At 44.8% G+C, this 20,669-nt stretch overlaps 2 protein-coding genes across 2 annotated transcripts; both read right to left on the reverse strand.

Annotated features, from left to right (window-relative positions):
• Nucleotides 1–534: 534 nt before the first annotated feature.
• On the reverse strand, nucleotides 535–2,579 carry LOC120990449 (olfactory receptor 1019-like). Its single transcript, XM_040419284.1, has one exon. The coding sequence runs from the start codon at nucleotides 1,495–1,497 to the stop codon at nucleotides 535–537; it is 963 nt and encodes a 320-aa protein (XP_040275218.1). The 5' UTR covers nucleotides 1,498–2,579.
• A 1,219-nt stretch (nucleotides 2,580–3,798) lies between these two features.
• LOC120990450 lies at nucleotides 3,799–19,890 on the reverse strand. Its single transcript, XM_040419285.1, has 3 exons — nucleotides 19,595–19,890; nucleotides 4,500–4,856; nucleotides 3,799–4,445 (listed from the first exon to the last, which is right to left on the reverse strand). Exons 1-3 carry the CDS (start codon nucleotides 19,888–19,890, stop codon nucleotides 4,031–4,033), a joined length of 1,068 nt encoding a protein of 355 aa, XP_040275219.1. The 3' UTR covers nucleotides 3,799–4,030.
• Nucleotides 19,891–20,669: the final 779 nt, after the last annotated feature.

Consider the following 20,669-nt stretch of genomic DNA (forward strand, 5'->3'; position numbering starts at 1 on the left):
TTGAGCTAAACAAAACAGACCTACAGTAGCTGCAGTGTAAATTATAGGGAAAGCTTCAGTGTCTGATGAAACATCTTGTGGATTAAAGACAAAAATGTATACTGGACATCAACTTTAATGCCTTCAGAAGACACAACATAGGCGTAGAATATGTATTTCACCCCTAGGCTGATGTAGGAGACCTGATATGACACAAAAATGAATCAACTGTGAAATATCAATCTGTTTGGTAGCATTCTTGTGATGATTACGGTATGGTATTGTCATACCGTACCTTGATCACATCTATTTCAGTGGGATTATGTCCCTGTCTTTATTGGACTATATGGGAAACCCATAGCTTGCTAACATCATGGCCATATATACTCAACACAGAGTGAGTAGCATGAGGTTTGTGCCCTTTCTTGCATGAAGACCCAAAATGATCATCTAATTCCATTATTATGTCCCATAGCAGACATAGCTTCTATAACCAATAAACTTGACAACTGTCACCTTGGTGACAACTTTCCCCTGCTTGTTCTTATCCGGGAATCAATTCCTATTGAATAGACTTATGCTTGCATCTCTAAGACTTTTCAGTGCCCTGAGAAGGACACTTACAATGACAGTCTTTACATCTTGGTTCCTCAGGCTATAGATAAGAGGATTCAACATAGGCGTTATCACTGAGTAAAAGACGGAAGCCACCTTGTCTTGTTTCTCAAATTGCTCTGATGGAGGGCGTAAGTAAGTGAGGAATACGGACACATAGAAGATGGAGGCGCAGATGATGTGTGAGGAGCAGGTGCTGAATGCTTTCTCCCTGCCCTTTCTGGATTTTATCTGTAGAATGGCCACCAGGATATAGATGTATGAGACCAATATGGCGGCCAGTGAACCAATGCTGTAAGATCCTACAAAAAATAGAGTAATCATTTCACAGGTGAAGGTCTTCGAGCATGACAACTTCAGCATCGAAGGGATGTCACAGTAGAAATGGTCAACAAGGTTTGATCCGCAGTATTCAAGATTGAAAATACAACAAGTCTGCACTGAAGATGGCAAGATGCCAAAAGCAAAGGCAAAAAGACCCAAAAATAAACATTTATTCTTGGTCATTATGGACACATAATGTAGAGGGTGGCAGATAGCAACATACCGGTCATAGGACATATTCGAGAGAAGAAGAACATCAGTAGCTGCAAATGTAGCAAAGAAGAAGAACTGGAGGGCACAACCACTGAAGGAGATGACCTTCCTTACAGAGCCAAGGTCAGCAATCATCTTGGGCGTAACCGACGAGGAGTAGCATAGGTCCACAGCTGAGAGGTAACTGAGGAAGTAATACATGGGTGTGTGGAGAGTGGACGTCCTATTGACAATGATGAACAACCCAACATTACCCACCACAGTTATAATGTAAACTAGAAGGAAAATTACAAAGAGAAAGATGGATATTTTTGGATCATGTGTTAATCCAGAAAACTCAAAGATGGTCACTTGCGTCTTGTTCATATTGTATGTTACTGTTTTGGGGGAAAAATCAATGATAGATATAATTAACCAAGAGCAGACCAAGATATTTCACCGACTTTACATAAACTATGCTAAATCTGGTCACCCAGTACTAAAACCACCTGTGTCCATACATGAGATGACCCTCCATAAATGTGACCTGTATATGTCTATATCATTTGTCCTATTGAGCCCCTGGCTGCAAGGACTAAAGTTTGTCATAAGGCATAAATATAAGCTCTCAGCCAAATGGAAATCTGGAGTTTTATTGACAGAGGGGCCTTTGGAAACCCTCAGGTACCAGGTTCCTAAAAGTGCTCCTCTACACTGTCTGTGGCTGTACTTGTTCTTAGGTTTGAGGTAGCTGTTGGCCAAGCAGTTCTTTCCACTGAAAGATATCACAGAGTTCATAGAAGAAGAAAAAAACTTGCCATACACCTGTTGTAGTGCAAGTCTCAACCCCCACCCCCCCCCCCACCCCACCCCCACACACACACTGTCTCTCACAGTAAAATCTTGATTGAAAGGATCCTATCTCTTTGGTTCTGATCAGTTCCTTGCTTGTATATTTGTAGACTTCATCATCTCATATGTCATGGAGACATGTGATCAGTTTTCATTGGTGGGATTTGGACTGAGAGATCCCCACTATTTACCACTAATAAGTTTCTTAAGCATTTGTAAGAACACATATTAGCTTAGGTTCTGGTTGGCATCTCCAGTCCGTAGTCCACCACCCATCAAACCTGCTTATATGTAATGTCTCTATGACATATTAGAAGTTTTCAGAAAATTGATTTACGCTTTAAGTGCAGGGTTCTCCTCAAATGTAAGTTATATGGGCTCATAAAATATAATTTGTTTAACCAATCCAGGTTTATCATGAATCTAGTAGTTATTAGTGAGGGGTCCATGAGCTTAAAAGACCAAACCACTCCCTGGGTCTAAACCATAATTCTATGGTCCTGTGTTCAGGGTATTTATGGCTACTTTAGCCCAAAATGCAATAATAATAAATAATCCAAACAGATATCTGTTCTAATAAAAAACAATGTGTTAGGAGCACTCCCCTAATGAAAAAAAATAAATGTTACATGAAAAACATGGTAATCTATATGAAAAAAAACAAGCTTCAAATATCTTTAAAACTCTGTGAAGTTTTTTTTTTATCTGGTTAACCATTCTTTTAATGTAATTTTATTTTTTCTGTTTGGGGACGAGTTCCTGTAATGAAATCTAAAAACGATGGTACATCGGTACCCTGTTGTTGTAATGTGAAATGCCGATGAAGTCGGCCATGTGCGATATATTGAATTTAAAGCACATAAGTGCCCAGGAGAATGGCTGACTATCTCTTTAGGAAAACTAACTAAATCAGTTAATAAAGTGTATTACAATTTTTTCTTTTTTTACACCATGTAGAAGTACTGTTTCTGTGAAGTTATGGCGGGAGGGAACTGGAACTTGTCTGAAAGTCACAATTGATGCATAAGGTCAAAAACCAATGTAACTGCATGACGCCCCCTAAACATCTGAAAACAGAATCTGACCTTTTTACTTAAGCCACAAAATGGGATATTACAAAACCATTATAAATTGCATGGATTGTTACAGCCAATGAATGTGGAACCACTGTACCTAGGGCATTATTCTGGTGCATCCCCGTTATTCACCCTTTAACCTGTGTACAGGGATCCTGGGATAGTCAGTTGACTTACTGAGGTCAGAGACAGTGGTGAAAACACCAGAGACACTGGCATGACACAAAATACGGAGCATTGACAGATGAACAAATCAGGAACCCATTACAACAGACACAGGAACCCGTTCTCATTCGATAGGTGCTGCAGGAATCTGATCACACAGTAAGAGCTGCATGAACCTGTTCACGCTCAGTAAGAGTGCAGAAGACATAGAGACTTCAGGAATTTGGACACATGGACTTCAGGAATGAAATTCTGGAACCCAGACATACACGGCGGATACTGAATGGCAGTGGTCAAGACGTCTCAGTGGAAGTAAGCACAATACTCTCACACAGTCGATACTGGACAGAGTACAGACATAGTGGTGCAGGAATACAGACTGAAGAAAGCACACGCAGACAGATGGATAGACATGATTGCACAACCAGAGTAGGTCACAGCACTCAACAGTTATCCACCAAACTCAGGGCTATATAGCAGACTTAGCGGACCAATTAGGTAAACAGATGCAGAACCACACACACAACACGGGAAGGATTAACCCTCGCAATACCAGACTGAGAAGGCTACACGCACATTGGCTCAATTCACACCACAAGTAACTGGGACCAGGATACACACAGCAGTGGCAAAATAAACTGACATTGAACACAATGGCACCAATCCAAACCCTGAAGCAACCAGCAATGACACGAATGTTGCAATAATACAAGTGAAAGACCATTAAAACACGAATGAGTCAAAGACAAAATTTAAGAAAAAAAAATACATGACACAACTACTTTGATAAATCAAGGCCTCTGTGTTTAAAGGTAACTCCTTCAACTTCAAAGGGTTACCTCCACCCTGAAGCTGTAGAGCCCGGGATATGGAACCTCTGGATCTACTATGATAGTGGTTATGTAATTGGTGTACCTGAGCTGATGAGTTGTGCCGTAAAATAATTGGTTTAAATAAATACGATCTATGTACAGAGCTGTGGAACATGAGCTACATACAGAATGACAATGGATGAGAAAGAGGAGGATAGTGGTGATGATTATGGTGATGGCTGAGCTGATGATAATAAAGGTGGTGTTGATCATGCTAGCAATAATCGTGGTGATAAGGATGATGTTGATGGTCATGGTGGTGGCAGTAAAGATAAAGATAGCAATGACGGTGATGGTGATGGCAGTAGTGGTGGCAAGAATAATGATAGTGATGGTGGTGATGAGGATGATTATGTTGATAATGGTGGTGGTCATGAGGATAATGATGATGATGAAAATGGTGACAGTCCTGGTGATAGTGGGGATGATATTGATGGAGGTAATGCTCATGATAATGCCGATGGTGGTGAGAATAATGATGGTGAGAATACTGCCAGTGGTCATGAGAGAGATGAGAATAATTATGGTGTTGCTGATGAGGAGAAGAACAGTGAAGGTCTTGGCGATAATGCTGGTGGTGGCAATGAGGATGATGATAATAATGATAGTGGTGGTGATGAGGATAAGAACAATGAAGGTCTTGGTTATAATGCCAATGGTGGTGGTAATGATGGTGACAACGATGACAGTGCTGGCAGGGATGACGATGGTGCTGCTGTTGATGAGGATGATGGTAGTGATGACAATGGAGGCAGGGATGATGTTGATATCATTATTAGACCTACATAAAATTACACTCATGAAATAAAATAAAATAAATCACTCTTTTGATGTGATAGTAAAACCTTGTTTGGTTAATGTGATTCCTTGGCTAGACCCTCACCTGCCTAACAGTGCACATCAATGATCCCGATGTCTGTGACAATGCTTCTTTATATAAACCACCTTGTTAGCTGTGCATGTAACTATGTAGGTCCCAGGGGCCTATTTGAAATGTGTGGAGGGGGGAGTACTATCCAATTATTTTTCCAATTAGCAGTCAAGCTATTTCTATCATGTTTAATGTAGAGTTTCTATGGATTATTAATTGATGTCTATTATTATTTGTATACTGAATGTATCCAATCCCTCAGTCCCTATCACAGTCAGGAATGTCACAATGGTAACTGCCAAGGGCCCTTATTTCATGGGGCCTCGAAAAACTGGACAACAGGGACAAGCTGAGGGTAAAAGATGTAAACCTACCTTCACTGCCTTGACCACCAGGGAAATGACCATTAACTCACCTACTCATTTCTATAGTCCACTGTAGTCTATGCCATTAACCTACTAAATGACCTAGACCATCAAGGTCTTTATTAATAACCAACCCACTGCCTTGACCACCAGGGACTTTACCATTAAACCACTCAATGCTTTATACAGTCAGGGACTTTACTAATAACTAACTCACTGCCCTATACCACCAGGTACTTTACTATTAACCTACTCCCTTCCTGAGACCACCAAGGGCTTTACCATTATTCCAATTAGAGATGAGCGTATCGAAGCTGACGAAGTAGAATTCGATCCGAATTTCAGGAAAAATTTGATTCGCAATGAAGCCGAATTTCCTCACGCTTCGTGGTAACGAATCACATTTTTCCTAAAATAGCTGCAACACGTGTGAGGACATGGAGCAAGAAACTCTTGGAAGGCGGGATCACCCATAATGCCATGCATGCAGCCAATCAGCAGCTAACCAGCCCTGTGATGTCACAGCCCTATAAATAGCCTCAGCCATCTTGGATTCTGCCATTTACTAGCGTACTTAGTGCAGGGAGAGATGTCAGCAGGTGCTAGGGAAAGTGCTAAGATAGACTTGATTGTGGTGAAAAAATGATTTATAAGTGCAGGGAAAGGATAGGGAGGAATCATTCCACAGCATTGAACAGTAGTAGGACTCATTAGGGGAGGTTACAGCCTGGGTAATAGGAACAATCCTATTACACCTTGCTGCACTGACTGGGGACCCAAATTGCCATTATTCAGCTCTGTCATTCCAGCAAACCGTTCTTGTTATTGGGGCCTTTTGTGTAGTGGAAAAGTGAAAAAAAAAGGAAGGGCCTAAGCTGGGCGGTTATATTTTCTAAAGCCCTTTTTGCCCTGTATTATAGGCAAAATAAAAATATATTCGCTGTTCAGCGTTGCACTTATATGCTGAAAAGCCTTGTGTAGTGGAAAAGTGGAAAAAAATTAGGGTGAACGGAGTCACACAGGAGAGGAACTGCTACATGTCCTTCATCAAGAAATCGAATCCTGGCTTTCTCTGTGACAACTCTAAATCGGAACCATGGTGACTGACAACGGGAAGAACATGGTGTCGAAGCTGCATCAAGGAGGGATGAGCCATGCGTCCTGCATGGCACACGTGTTCAATCTGGTTGTCAAGGGTTCTTGAAGTCTTCCAGCCATCTGCAAGACATCCTAAAAATCGCCAGGAAACTTTGCATGCACTTCAGCCACTTGTACAACGCCAAGCACACCCTCCTTGAGCTGCAGCGGCAGAACGGCATCCCCCAACATAGGCTGATATATGACATTTCCACCCATTGGAATTCCACCCTCCATATGTTGGACCAACTATACGAACAGAGAAAGGCCATAAACAATATCTTGATGATCCAAGCGGACAGGAGTACTCCCCTGTGTAACTTCGATGTCAGCCAGTGGCAGCTCATGTGTAACACCTGCCGTTTGCTCAGGCTCTTCGAGGAGGCCACGTTATTTTTCAGTCTTCAGGACTACGGGATGAACAAAGTCATTCCACTGCTTTATGTCCTGCAACAGATGCTGGTAAATCTGGCTGGTCAGGGGACTGGAGACATGGCCCCTAGCTCTCACGGCCACATGAGCCCTGTGGGGGCTGAACTGGAGGAGGAGGAGGATATTGGAGCACAAGCAATGTGTAGCGAAATGGGTGGTATTTCTAAACAGGTGACAGGAGAGGAAGAGCAGGAGCAGCCAGAGGAGCTACAGGGCAATGAGGAAGACAAGGCAGAGGACCCAGACACACCATGGCCGTATGCAGTGGAGATGGAGGCAGGGAGTCCCTCCAAATCACTTGTACAAATGACCCGATGCATGCTCACTTGCTTGCGTAGTGACAGCCGAATTGTCAGCATTCAGCAGAGGGATTACTTCTGGCTCTCCACCTTGTTGGACCCTTGCTACCGGCCTTTTTTTCACCCGCTGAAAGGGAGGACAAACTGAACTACTATAGAGACATCTTATGTAGTCAGTTGGTCGCTGCGCCATCGTCCATTCTCTCGTAGGTTTGACCGGGGAAACCTCTGCGCTCATGTTCCTCTGCCATGGCTGCTGTGGCAGGGTGGGGTGGTAGAAGCAGTTCCAACTCCAATAGCAGCAACTTGAGTCTAGAGTCGCTGATAAGCAGCTTTCTTTATCCGCCTAGTGAAGAAACTAGTCACCAGCAGCAGCTAGACCTGTTTGCAGGACCTAAACAAGCAGGTGGTGGCATACTTGGACAGCACCCTGCCACCCCACATTGAAGATCCGCTGGACTACTGGCGGATAACTATGGGGCCTGTGAGAGATGGATTTATTATTCTATGCATACATAATGAGAATATTCTGTAGTACACATTTTTGTCCACTAGATGGCTGCAAACCATATGTATGAGAAGGTCAATAAGGGAGGGGGAAGAGGGGATTACATTACAGTCTTCAAATATACATAGGAACTCAGTTGAAGTTGCAGAAACCACTCCTATCAGGTTAAGGAGCGAATAGTCTCTTCTTAAGGAACACCCCCTTAGTGATGTCATGTCTGCTATTTAAGTCAATGTACTGTGAATAAAGGGGCGCTTCTACCATGGCTCAGGGAAGATGAGAAGATGCTTTCATGAAACCACCTAGTGTGTCTGGTCTCATTATAAAGCTGTATGGTGTACACATACTTATACTTCTAATTGATTTGGCACCACACAAAGAAGAAGGAGAAGCGCATGAATTGCGCTAACAAATGGCGCCGAGCGTGAGGCAGACAGCTTGCGTAACTTCCGATTCAAACGCCACGAGAGCGACTTAGACGGAACCATCAGACGAGATCACATGCCGGCAAGGTAAGAAAGCTTTATTTCTTACGAATCTCCTCTGAAACTTCCGCTTTTGTGGGTTCTCAAGAGTTGAATTGGTGTTATCGCGATAGAAGGGTTCAAATTATAGCTGATCTGTCCGTTAGAAAGAACCTGTTGAAATATTCCTTCTTTGTGTGGTAGAACATGCTGGAACCCTAACTGAACGGAAGTTGTTAGACAGCTGAGTCGGATATCCTGTGACGTAGAATTGGATCCCAGCCAAGGTTCTGACGAGAATTTTGAGGAAAGGGTTAACACCAATTGTCATAGGCAATTGGAAGTTATTAAGATTTTGTATCCCGGTGAATTGACTAGGGGTCTTCACCAAGTGAGATTGTGGGCTCAATACTATTATATCGTTTGATCTTTGTGCAACTGCGCTTAAGTTTGTGGGTTCGGTAGCGATTACTTATAGTAATCGGATACCGTTTGATCTTTGTGCAACTACGCTTAAGTTAGCGGGCTCGATAAATAGCAATTGTTTGATCTTTGTGTAACTACAATAATGGGAAATTCTAATGTTGCAGGACAGAGTGAAGAGATATTAACGGCAGCTCAGTTGATGAGAGAAAAAGAAAGGAAAAGTTTCAGTTAGGAATAAAAGTTGAAAGCATTCTGTCATAACTAAGTAGCAGCGATTTCCGGTATTATCCGGAGATATGCAGTTTTGTGTAAAAGTTCCCCCTAGAGTTTGCAAATGCAGTAAGAGATAGATTAAATTAAAGTTTGTGGAAAAGTGTATATGGAAGTGACTGAGAGAAATTAAAGTTGAAAGAAATTGAGAAGAATGGACAATATTGGTATAGTAAAATGGAGGATTTGGGTGTGGTAGGGAACAGAGAACAAAGAAGTTTGCCATGTGGCATCCCTTCCCCCACCACATCTGTTGTAACTTTAAAAAGTAATCCATTCCTGGGTCTTGTGGTCCAACAAACAATACTATTGCTTCTTCTGTCAGCCCCTCCTCTACACCATGTACTGGAATGTGCTAATCAGCACCACCCACTGTGCCTTCTGCTCCCTCTTCCTTAGAACATCAACCCCCTTCCTCATGGGGGATGGGGGTGTGTGTGCAGGTACAGAAATGCTGTTGTTTGTGGATCTCAAAGACAGGACACAATTCCTATCATAGTTTCCAACACTGGATTATATCCAGTGATGTCTGTAATAGGGTTGTTGCGGGTATCGAAATTTCGATACCCAATCGATACTTTTGTCCCGGTATCGATACGATACCGGGATTTCCGTTTTTTCGATACTGGGCTGCGCTTCTGCGCAGTCTAGTATCTCTGAACATGAGCGCGCTGCTATCGGCGCGCTCATGTTCTCTCTCAGCAGCACGGGGAGAAGGAAGCTGTCCTCCCTCCCCCTGTGCTGCTGCCGCTGCCACCAATGAGAAGAGAGGGGCGGAGGAGGGGCGGCAATGAGAAGAGAGGGGCGGAGGAGGGGCGGCAATGAGAAGAGAGGGGGTGGAGGAGGGGCGGCAATGAGAAGAGAGGGGCGGAGGAGGGGCGGGCGCACTGCGCCCCCAATGATAGGATTACTATCGGAGCGATGGGAGGAGACATCAGCTTCACTAGTGGGCGTTCCTTTTCCCTGCGCTGCGATTGGACAGCGCTACAGCCAGGGAGAAGGAACGCCCACTAGTGATGCTGATGTCTCCTCCCATCGCTCCGATAGTAATCAGCAGCATGTGGAGCAGGAGAGGAGACAGTAATGGGGCACTGCGGGCGAACGGAGCGGCGCCCAGGACTAAATGGTGAGTGCTGAGACATCGCTGGGCGCCGCTCTGTGTGGCCTAATAGTGAAAGTCTGGACTCATATACAGTAGTCAGTCTTTAACACATACAGGAGGCGGGTGCCGGCAGCAGAATCGCATTGCCGGCACCCTGCCCCTGACAGGGAGCTGCGATCAGCGGCAGTTAACTGCCGCTGATCTGCTAGTACCCGCCTCCTGTATAAAGGGGTAAAATCATTGGTGGTGCAGTGTGCCCCCCCCCCTCAATCCCCCCATCCCATTAAAATCATTGGTGGCACAGTGCGCCGGCCCCTCTCAACCCTCCAGTATTAAAATCATTGGTGGCAGTGGCCACAGGGACCTCTCCACTCCCCCTCATTGGTGGTGCAGTGGCAGCTTCTGATCGGAGCCCCAGCTGTGTAAGCCTGGGGCTCCGATCGGTTACCATGGCAGCCAGGAAGCCCTGGTTGCCATGGTAACATCCCTGATGCTGTGTGCACAAAGCACAGAGCAGCAGGGACAGTGTGGAGTCCTATTCACCCTGATAGAGATCTATCAGGGTGAATAGGAAAAGGGATGAAAGATCCCAGGTTCTAGCCCCTAAGGGGGGAAATAGTTATTAAATAAAAAGTGAAAAAAAAAAAAACACTAAAATATGAAGTATAAATCACCCCCCTTTTCCCAATTTCACATATAAAATATATAAATAAACATATTACATCGCCACGTCAGAAAAGTCCAAACTATTAAAATATAAAAAAAAAATCTAGGTGGTGAATGCCGGAACAGAAAAAATAAAATAAAAACTGCGCGATTCGCCATTTTTAAAAATGAGGAATGCACGTGGCTTTTTTTGTTTATTTTTTTCGCGTGGTATCGAATGGTATCGAGTATCGCAATACTTTTTCATGGTATCGAAACCGAATCAAAAATTTGGTATCGCAACAACTCTAGTCTGTAAATAACCCTTCCAAATTGTATGTCCCATCAGTTAAAAAGGTACCTGCAGTAATTGCCCTTATGATGCCTACTAGAAATATTCCAGACCAGTCTACTCAATCTAAGAATGCACCCATTCTAAGTCCTTATTCAGATATGAGTGAAAGTGTAGGGATATCTGCATCATTATATGATGTATGACATATATTACACCCAGTAGTAACATCAATTTTGCCATGATGAATAGAATTCCCAATTTAGAGAACTTACTTATGCTGCTTTATAGAAAATTAGTTAAAATATGGAGAGTTTTCTCATATTATTTATGAGATTTGGAAAATTTAGTCCAATGTAGAGCTGGGGATTTAATGCATAGTGAAGATCATTGAGTCTGGGAGGAAGGGTTTAGGTCATCAGTCAGTCACATTGTCATCAGGACAGAGAGTGTGGAGAAAGTTTTCACTAGACTCCAGGAAAGTTAGGTGGATTTGGATTTTTGAGATTACCTTAGCTATGCATGAGAAAATCCTAAGTGTTGCCTTTGTGTATGGTCTTAAAAATCATCTAGAAACGTCTAGTGTTGGCTAGGCTTGATTGAAGTTCATTTTGTCCCTATTTTGTCATATTGTTAAAGTTAAATCAAGCAAAGATCTAAGGCGGGCGTGGCTGCCTATCAGTCCTCCCCACAAGGGGGGGGGAGGAAGACTTTGTAGGTACTTGCCCACTTCCTCGCCCGTGGGAGGAGCTACAAATGTTCAGCCCCTTCAAATGAAACACCCATAGGGAATTAACAACCCAGAATCAAATACTGGATCCCTATTATTTATACAGTCCTTGGGATCTAATTACATTGCCTCATAGCAAACATGTTCCATGATCTCTCATGGCTAAGGGTAGTATCACATGTGTAGGAGCATCTAGTAATGCAATTCCTACTCCTCTCACCAATTAATTACCGTCTTAAGGGTGTGCAAAATTAGATCCGATTACTCTGCTGCATCTGGAGGGGGGGAGGCTGGGAGTAGTAAATACAAATACTTTTTCCCACCCCTGTAAATAAAAATAAAAAGTGCTTTCTGGGAGTAGTAAATAAAAATATAAAAATTCAAATTCAAATTTAATGTCTCCATCCAATTAATAACCACATTTTTGAGTTTCTGGTAGATCATTTCAGGTTCCTGGAAGATGGATCATCTCAGACAGGATATGCTGTTCCTACTTAATCTGATGTTGTCAAGAAAGAACCACTCCGTCCAGCAATGGTAGTGCAGGAGACAGAGCTGAAGACACTCACTGAGGTTGGTAAGATGGCTGAGGGTAGGACTACTAACATCCAGGTATGCCTTCGGTATCACTCATTATTATGGTCTAATCTAGTGAAGCAGAGATTTTGTTGGATCCATCAATAATGAATGCTGAGTGTATGAAAGATGTTTGATGCCCTGATGCTGCCTGAGAAGGTAGAGGTTACATTATTACCTGAAATCTACGTTAAGTGGAAGTCTGTGTGATACAGGATGGCTTAGGGCCAGTGGACTTCCAAAAAGTTTGCCTTTTTCAGATACAGGCTACAGAGGCTGAAAGGAAACATCAAAGGATAAAGGTAGAAGTGATAATAGGACTCTGGAGAGTTGGTAATAAACTCTTCCTTCAGAGGGCACTCTACCTAAAAAGGATGGATTTTGAACATGGGCAAATCGAGAGAGAGAAGGTGTGATTGGGTTCTGTGGTGGATGGCTCCTGGGTTCAACAATGCGGCCACTAGGTTAGTTGTGAATGCTGTAATAATGATGGGATAACTATGGGAGTTCCAGGAAGGCATATGCGAAGGTCATCTTACCCATTTCAGAGACTGCGGATTGACTACATTCAGAACAAAGGTGGAACAGTGTGAATATGTCTGTGTCTATATTGATCTCTTTCCAGGATATTCGGAGATTTAGCCTGTAGCAAAGGCTACAGCTAAAAGATACTGACTGAGGTGACAGTACCTACCCCTGGGGTTTTTCTCTATCCGGTACACATCTAACCGAAAGATAGGCCTAAATCCTTATGAAGTACTCTTTGGGAATGCTCCTGGATTAGGTGTCTATTTCCCCAATAGTTCCAGATGCAGCATAGTAGTTTTCCAAATTATGTTGTCTGTTGCACAAATTATTGTCTAATGTGTATTTCCAAGTTTTAGTTGTTTCCTAGAATCCAGACTGTATAGAAGCGATTCATTCTTTACAATCAGGAGATTGGGTATTGGTGAAACGAGAGACGTGTGGAAAGTCCTAGAGCTACAGTTTGAAGATCTACATCAAGTCCTGATAACCGCCGCCACTGCTGTCGAATTGCAAGGAGAAACTGATCGTATTGCAATCACGTGCCAGGACTATAAGAGCCATAATGTTGTTTCATGCCTTATTGTTTGTTCCATATTGTACAAAGGGGAAATCACAGTCAAATCAAATTCCAACGGTGATATATTATCAAGATGAGTCAGGAACAACTAAGCTGACTTTTGCAGTATAGTGGACTGTAAGACAGATGACAGGTAGAACACTTGGTTTTGGTCTGATAAGTACATCTGTGTGACTGGAACTGACCCAGTCTATGGTAATTTTGTTTAGATATGACCATACCAACTGTGGAGAATGGAGTACTAGTCTGAAGTGTTGGGAATATAAACCAGTGGAAACTACCTCTAGAGTCAGTAAAGCTGAAGGTTTGTCGCAAAGGATGACTATTCTAAAGGGAACCCCACCAAACAGCTGTAAACATAATGAGTGTAATCCTCTGTTCCTGTCCATTAGAAATCCTATCCAACAGGATTCGGGGATATATGTGTTAGGAGCATGTGTAAGTGGCAAAGATCCCCTAGGAAAATTTAGAATGTTGGTAAGAGAGAAACCTCAAAGTTCAGTTGCATCTGTGGCTCCTACATGCTTACCTATAATTGACATTAAATATTTGGCCAAATTTAAAATATAATGACAAACTGACCTTAGAGACAGGATTTATACAGGAAAGCCCTTTGGTGTTTTCCCTCCAGGATATTGTTCTTACATAATTCAGCTGAAGAAGACAAGTAGAGACTCTAACGTTTACTCTGACATTTGGTTTATCAACCAAAATGATCAAAACGCAGATATCTGGTGATTGTGTGGAGATTTGAAACTCCGACCCAGGATGCAGGTGGAATGAAGTAGTCAATGTACCCTGATCAAGTCCTGATCGGGTACTGATGCCAATTGTTCTATTCTCACCTCCTGAGTAGGATCAAATCAGAAAACAATGTCCGGTCACGACTAAGGAGGTCACTCCCTAAATCCTTTGACTCACATGGATACATGGATGCCATAGGATTCTGTAGAAGAGTTTCTGACTAGTTTAAAGCAAAAATTCAGATAGTTGCAGGATTTGAGTCATTATTTCCCATGATTAGTAAAAAAAATAATAATAATAATTTGATTGGATTAACATCTCTATTGTCATCAACAGAGATTTGTGAATTATATCTGTGATGCTGTGCAGGGAATGGTGGAACAACTGAGCTCTTTTCCAGTGATGACTCTACAGAACCGACTGGTCCTTGACAGCAGAAAAAGGAGGGGTCTACAGGAACTGCTGCATCTACATTCCGGACAACACTGCCCCTGATGGAAGGATCACCAAGGATCTGAAGAAACTGATGGACTTTATCAAATGAACTGATGGGAAAAATTCTGAAATTAATATCATGGCCAGAATAATGTTTTGGGAACTGGTTCAGCGACTACAATGTTATTAGAATTTGGTTTTAACAGGCTGTCATATAGTTCTACATTTTAGGAAAATTATTTTGGAAAATGTATAATACATCCATGCCCACACTTTGTAAATGTGCTGTGCCCCTGTCAAAGACAAAGATTATTCCATCCTTAAGTAAATAAAACCTTGTTGATGGTTGCGGGGTAAATTGGACAATGTGAAGGCAAACGAAAGAGAGTTGAGGGGACCTGGTGAAGCAATAAGGAAAGTCCAGCTCTTCGCTGTTTAGGGCGTTGGGAGAGTACCTCACTTTGCCTTTTCACCTTTGGTCTATTTCCCGCAAAAGGAGGGATTTGTGAGAGATGGATTTATTTTTCTATGTATATATAATGATAATATTCTGTAGTACACATTTTTGTCCACTAGATGGCTGCAAACCATATGTATGAGAAGGTCAATAAGGGAGGGGGAAGAGGGGATTACATTACAGTCTTCAAATATACCTAGGAACTCAGTTGAAGTTGCAGAAACCACTCCTATCAGGTTAAGGAGCGAATAGTCTCTTCTTAAGGTGTCATGTCTGCTATTTAAGTCAATGTACTGTGAATAAAGGGGCGCTTCTACCATGGCTCAGGGAAGATGAGAAGATGCTTTCATGAAACCACCTAGTGTGTCTGGTCTCATTATAAAGCTGTATGGTGTACACATACTTATACTTCTAATTGATTTGGCACCACACAAAGAAGAAGGAGAAGCGCATGAATTGCGCTAACAGGCCATAGTTACCCCAAGAAGAACTTGCCTGTCCACCCAAAATGTGGAGAGACTGACCTTTGTCAAGATGAATCAGACGTGGATCAGCCAGGATTTCCACCCACCAACGCCTAATGCATCAGACTAGATCATCAATGGTGCCACACCAACACTTTGACAAAAGAGACCGTTTTCTTCTGTCTACCTGCCTCAGCTACTATTCTGATGCTGCCACCCACCAGATTCCACACATCTGATGCCAAGTGCTCCTTCTTTCACCTACCATCTTCAGCTGGTACTGGTATTGCAACCCACCACCCCACTCTGTCACCGGGTGACTCTGTAGTCTCCCAATGCTGCTGCCACCTCCACACTATGTCACCTTGCCACTCTGCGGTCTCCTGATGCTGCTGCCACCTCCACTTTATGTCACCTTGCCACTCTGTGGTCTCGTGATGCTGCTGCCACCTCCACACTATGTCACTGTTCCACTCTGTGGCCTCCTGATGCTGCTGCCACCTCCACACTGTCATTGTGCTACCCTGTGGCCTTCTCCTTATGCTGCTGCTGCCACCTCCACACTCTGTCATTGTGCCACTCTGTGGCATCCTGATTCTGCTGCCACCTCCACACTGTCATTGTGCCACTCTGCGGCCTCCTCCTGATGCTGCTTTGCCCCCACCTCCAGACTCTGTCATTGGGCCACTCTGTGGCCTCCTGAAGTTGCTGCTGACACCTCCAGACTGTCATTGTGCCACTCTATGGCCTCCTCCTGATGCTGCTGCCACCTCCAGACTCTGTCATTTTGCCACTCTGTGGTCTCCTCATGCTGCTTCCACCCACTACTATGTCATAGGCCCACTCTGTGGACTTCTCATGCTGTTCCGACCCTCCCCTCTTTTTGACTGGGCCACTATTTAGCCTTTTGGGCTGGCTGACAATCATTTATTTGACCCTTCTTCTGATCTGTCAGAAGGAAGGAAAAATGAGACGCACAACGGATCCTGTTTGTGTAGCAGCTGTAAGGCCTGTATGACATGGTCCCTATTTTACATCAGAATTGGCTTGGGATTTGGTAGCCAAAAGGAGGAGTGGGTACAAAACACAGAAGACATGCAAATATTCCATTCACGTGTCATCTCTGTTTTGGATCCACTCCTGTTTTTTTGGCTTTAGCAATAATGATGGATGCTGACCGAGTGAAGGCGGATGCTCAATAGACAGGGTCCGCTTTTTGGGAGTTATTGTCCTGATGGATCAGAGGAAGGGCAAAATAATCTGTGACGTCAACACAAACTTATTGCTGACACCCTCTTCACTCTGTGCAGGAGTGAGAAAAAAGGAAAATGCGTATGTTCCCCTTTGAGCTCAGGTGGAATCAGAGGGAGGAAAGAAGAATGATACGCAGGGGCGCCAGGAGAACGGTGTAAATCAACCAACAACAGAATTATAAGGATTTGTGATCAATAATGATATATTACGGCTATTAAATGATAATAGTGTGGCAATGTGATATTTATAAAATCATATAAAAAAAATGAAATAAAATTATATTACATTGAGTGGGGGACTTACTTCACCAGTGAGGAAGGTATAGGATAAGCATAATACACCTATACCTTCTCCTCCCCCGCCGAGATCCCTCATCAGAGAGTATAAAATCTCCTCCACATCCCAAAAGAATGGTCACCAGGGCTCCATATGGAAGACTTTTTATTTATTCAAAGCTCAATGCATTTCGGGGTATATCCCCTTTTCTCAAGAGCAAAATAAAATATAATATAAAATAATAAAAGTGTGCATGATGCTATATATATACATGTTGGAAGGCTGAAATGTCAGCCTGAATTTGTGGGAGGGGCGTCTGACCCCTCATAAGCACCGGTTCCTGTCACCTCTGGGCGCTTCCTGTTCACAGTTCCGGGTCAGGAGCCGCCTCGCCATCTCTCCCGCACCTAGAGTCTTCAAGCGGCCTGCACGCCGCCCGTATGTCGCCTGCACGCGTCTCCAGCAGGATGGGTAAGACTTTCTCCCTCGTTCCCTTCCCCACCACAGGTCGCCTCCGGCCGACGCCCACATGTCCCCCACTGTCAGCGCTACTTCCAATCGCAGAGTCGGCGTGCACCGGGTCCCGGGGCGCTCCAGAATGACGTCAGAGCGCCCCATGCGCATGGATGACGTGATCCATGCGATCACGTCATCTATGCGCGTGGGCCGCCCTGACGTCACTCTGAAGCGCCCCGGGAGCCGCACGGATGGTAAGTATACTGCTCCCCCGCTCCCCACTACACTTTAACATGGCAAACAGGACTTTAGCGTCCTGGCAGCCATGGTAAGAAAGCTAAACGTCGGATCCGGTAATGCGCCGAAACAACGTTTAGCTTAAGGCCGGATCCGGATTAATGCCTTTCAATGGGCATTAATTCCGAATCCGGCCTTGCGGCAAGTGTTCAGGATTTTTGACTGGAGCAAAAAGCGCAGCATGCTGCGGTATTTTCTCCGGCCAAAAAACGTTCCGGTCCGGAACGGAAGACATCCTGATGCATCCTGAACGGATTTCTCTCCATTCAGAATGCATGGGGATAATCCTGATCAGGATTCTTCCGGCATAGAGCCCCGGCGACGGAACTCTATGCCAGAACAGAACGACGCAAGTGTGAAAGAGCCCTTAGTGTTTTAAAAAATAAAAATAAAAAAATAAAGAGGAAAAAACTAAAAACTTTTTTTTTTTTTTTTTTTTTGTGTTGCGTTAGGTTAGGATGGGTATCGGATGTTTCAACACTTACATGTAGGATTCATGCTTTAGATAAACTTATTTGTGTTTTTTTTTTGTGTGTCATTATGTTTTTCTTTCTGGCTGTCTGTCCGACGGTACTGGAGGGGCTTGGTGGTCATCCTGTCCGGCTACCATGCATCTCACTCGGCCAGGTTCTGTCTCTCTCTCTCTTCTGCTTCTCCCTGGAACGCCCAGGCTCGTTCTATCTCTGTCTGCCTGGAACGCCCAGGCTCGTTCTACCTCTGTCTGCCTGGAACGCCCAGGCTCGTTCTACCTCTGTTTGCCTGGAACGCCCAGGCCTACCTTTGTGGCCTGGTACACTCAGGCCGTCCTCTCTTCAGTTTTCTCGTCCTTCCGCAACGATCAGTTTCTGTCCTCCTGTGAACGGGTCCGCTCAGTCTCGGTCTCCTTGTTGTGTAACCTCCTCCTGGTACGCCCAGGTTCGGTCCGCACCAGTTTGGCTGGTACGCCCAGGCTCTGTCTATCACACTGCTAATCTCATCATGGTACGCCCAGGTTCTGTCTATCACACTGTTAGTCTTATCCTGGTACGCCCAGGCTTTGTTCACCTTTGTCTGCCTGGTACATCCAGGTCTGGTCTCTCCCTGCATGTCTCACCCGTCCTGGTTCTCCCAGGTTCTGACGCTGTCAGCCGGGTTCGTCCAGGCTCTGGCTCTCCTCAATGGCTATCATCCTCCTGGTACGCTCAGGCCCTGTCCGCACTTCTATGCTTGGTTCGCCCAAGCCCGATCCCTTCTGACTCACCTCTTCCTGGTACTGCCTGGTCTGTATTTCTGGGTTCACCATGTGCCACTTCCCCTGAGGCTCCGTCCGTAGTCGCTCCTGCTGTCCTCATCTCGAATTCTGCACTTCCGGGTTCAGTCTGGGTCAGGCATGCCCCGGTTGCTTTTTCACACAGGCCGCGTTCATTCGTCACCTTCGTTCGGTCACGTTACTGTCCTCACCTTGGGTCGCCTAGGCTTCACGGGTCATCGCTCAACGATCACTCTTCGGGCTCTCCTAGTCTCTCTCGGCGCTGGTCTTCTAGGGCACAGGGGTCGCTTCACACCCTCCTATGGTTCTGTTCAGGTTCGGTCTCACTCTTGTTGCCTGTTTGGAAGTTCTGTTCCATCTCCTGGCCGGTTCTTCTATCCTCTACCTCACGCACGTTCTAGCTCTCTATGCTCACTCATTTCCCGGGACGCTCAGGCTTTGCTCCATCTACTTCGTACCGGTTGGGCCTTGGTCAGGGGTCTGGTCAGTCTGCATGTCCTCCTTGTTCTTCCAGGTTCTAGCCGGTTGCTTTCATCCGACACTTTGCCTAGGTCGGGTTCACTAAACGTCTTCACAGGCCTTCTCTAACAACTTCAGGTACGTTACCCGGATTTTCCCCAGGCCTCACTCCTCCTGGCTCTGGTCGTTCTACCTCCCATTCATACATAGTTATCCAGAGGTGTCTCTTTCTCTGCAGGTTAAGCATGTCGCGGGCATCAGACGTGGATGACACCATGTCAGTCCCAGAAACTTCAGTTTCAGGCCAGTCCGGCATCATGTCCTTGAGAAGTTGGACGATCCCGAAGCTGATTGCAGAACTCAACAGAAGAAGGATTCCACACCCGGCTTCTGCTCGTAAGGGGGAATTGTACAAACTGCTGATGACCAGGCTGAGTCCGTCGGTTGTCCAGTCGGGGATTACGTCCATCCAGCAGTCGCTGTCCCAGTTACAGTCCACCATTGACTCCCTGGTCAGCTCGGTAGCGGACGTTCAGTCCAGGGTGACAGTGCTGGAATCTCGGGCCTCCGCGTCCCCCCAAGCGTCAGACCCTCCGGCGGTTCCCGCTGCTTCTCAGGTCTTTTCGCCAGGTACTACCAGACTCAGCTCCCAGGTGGCACCTTCCCATTTCATTCCGGACAGTATCAAAAAAGATATTTTGGCTGGGAAGGATGTGAACTTGGCGTCCATGCTCATCGCCTCACAAGATGTTCCCAAGAACAGGGTCATTAACTGTGGTGATGTCTCACTCGTACTCAAGGCCAAGGATACGTGGCTTAATAGGAAGCTCTCCATTAGGGATGAGCGAACCCGAACTGTATAGTTCAGGTTCGTAGCGAATTTTGGGGTGTTCGTGACACAGACCCGAACCCGAACATTTTCGTAAAAGTCTGGGTTCGGGTTCGGTGTTCGGCGCTTTCTTGGCGCTTTTTGAAAGGCTGCAAAGCAGCCAATCAACAAGCATCATACTACTTGCCCCAAGAGGACATCACAGCCTTGCCTACTATTGGCATGGCTGTGATTGGCCAGTGCAGCATGTGACCCAGCCTCTATTTAAGCTGGAGTCACGTAGCGCCGCACGTCACTCTGCTCTGATCAGTGTAGGGATAGGATGCAGCTACTGCTGTAAGGGCCAGATTAGGCAGTGATTTACTTACTGAAGTGATCGATGTACAGCTGTGTATCATTCAACCTCTGCTATTCAATTGCTCACTGTTTAAAGGCTGCCCAGAGCGTTTTTC

This window comes from Bufo bufo, chromosome 1 (assembly GCF_905171765.1).
Source record: "Bufo bufo chromosome 1, aBufBuf1.1, whole genome shotgun sequence".
Lineage (NCBI taxonomy): Eukaryota > Metazoa > Chordata > Amphibia > Anura > Bufonidae > Bufo > Bufo bufo.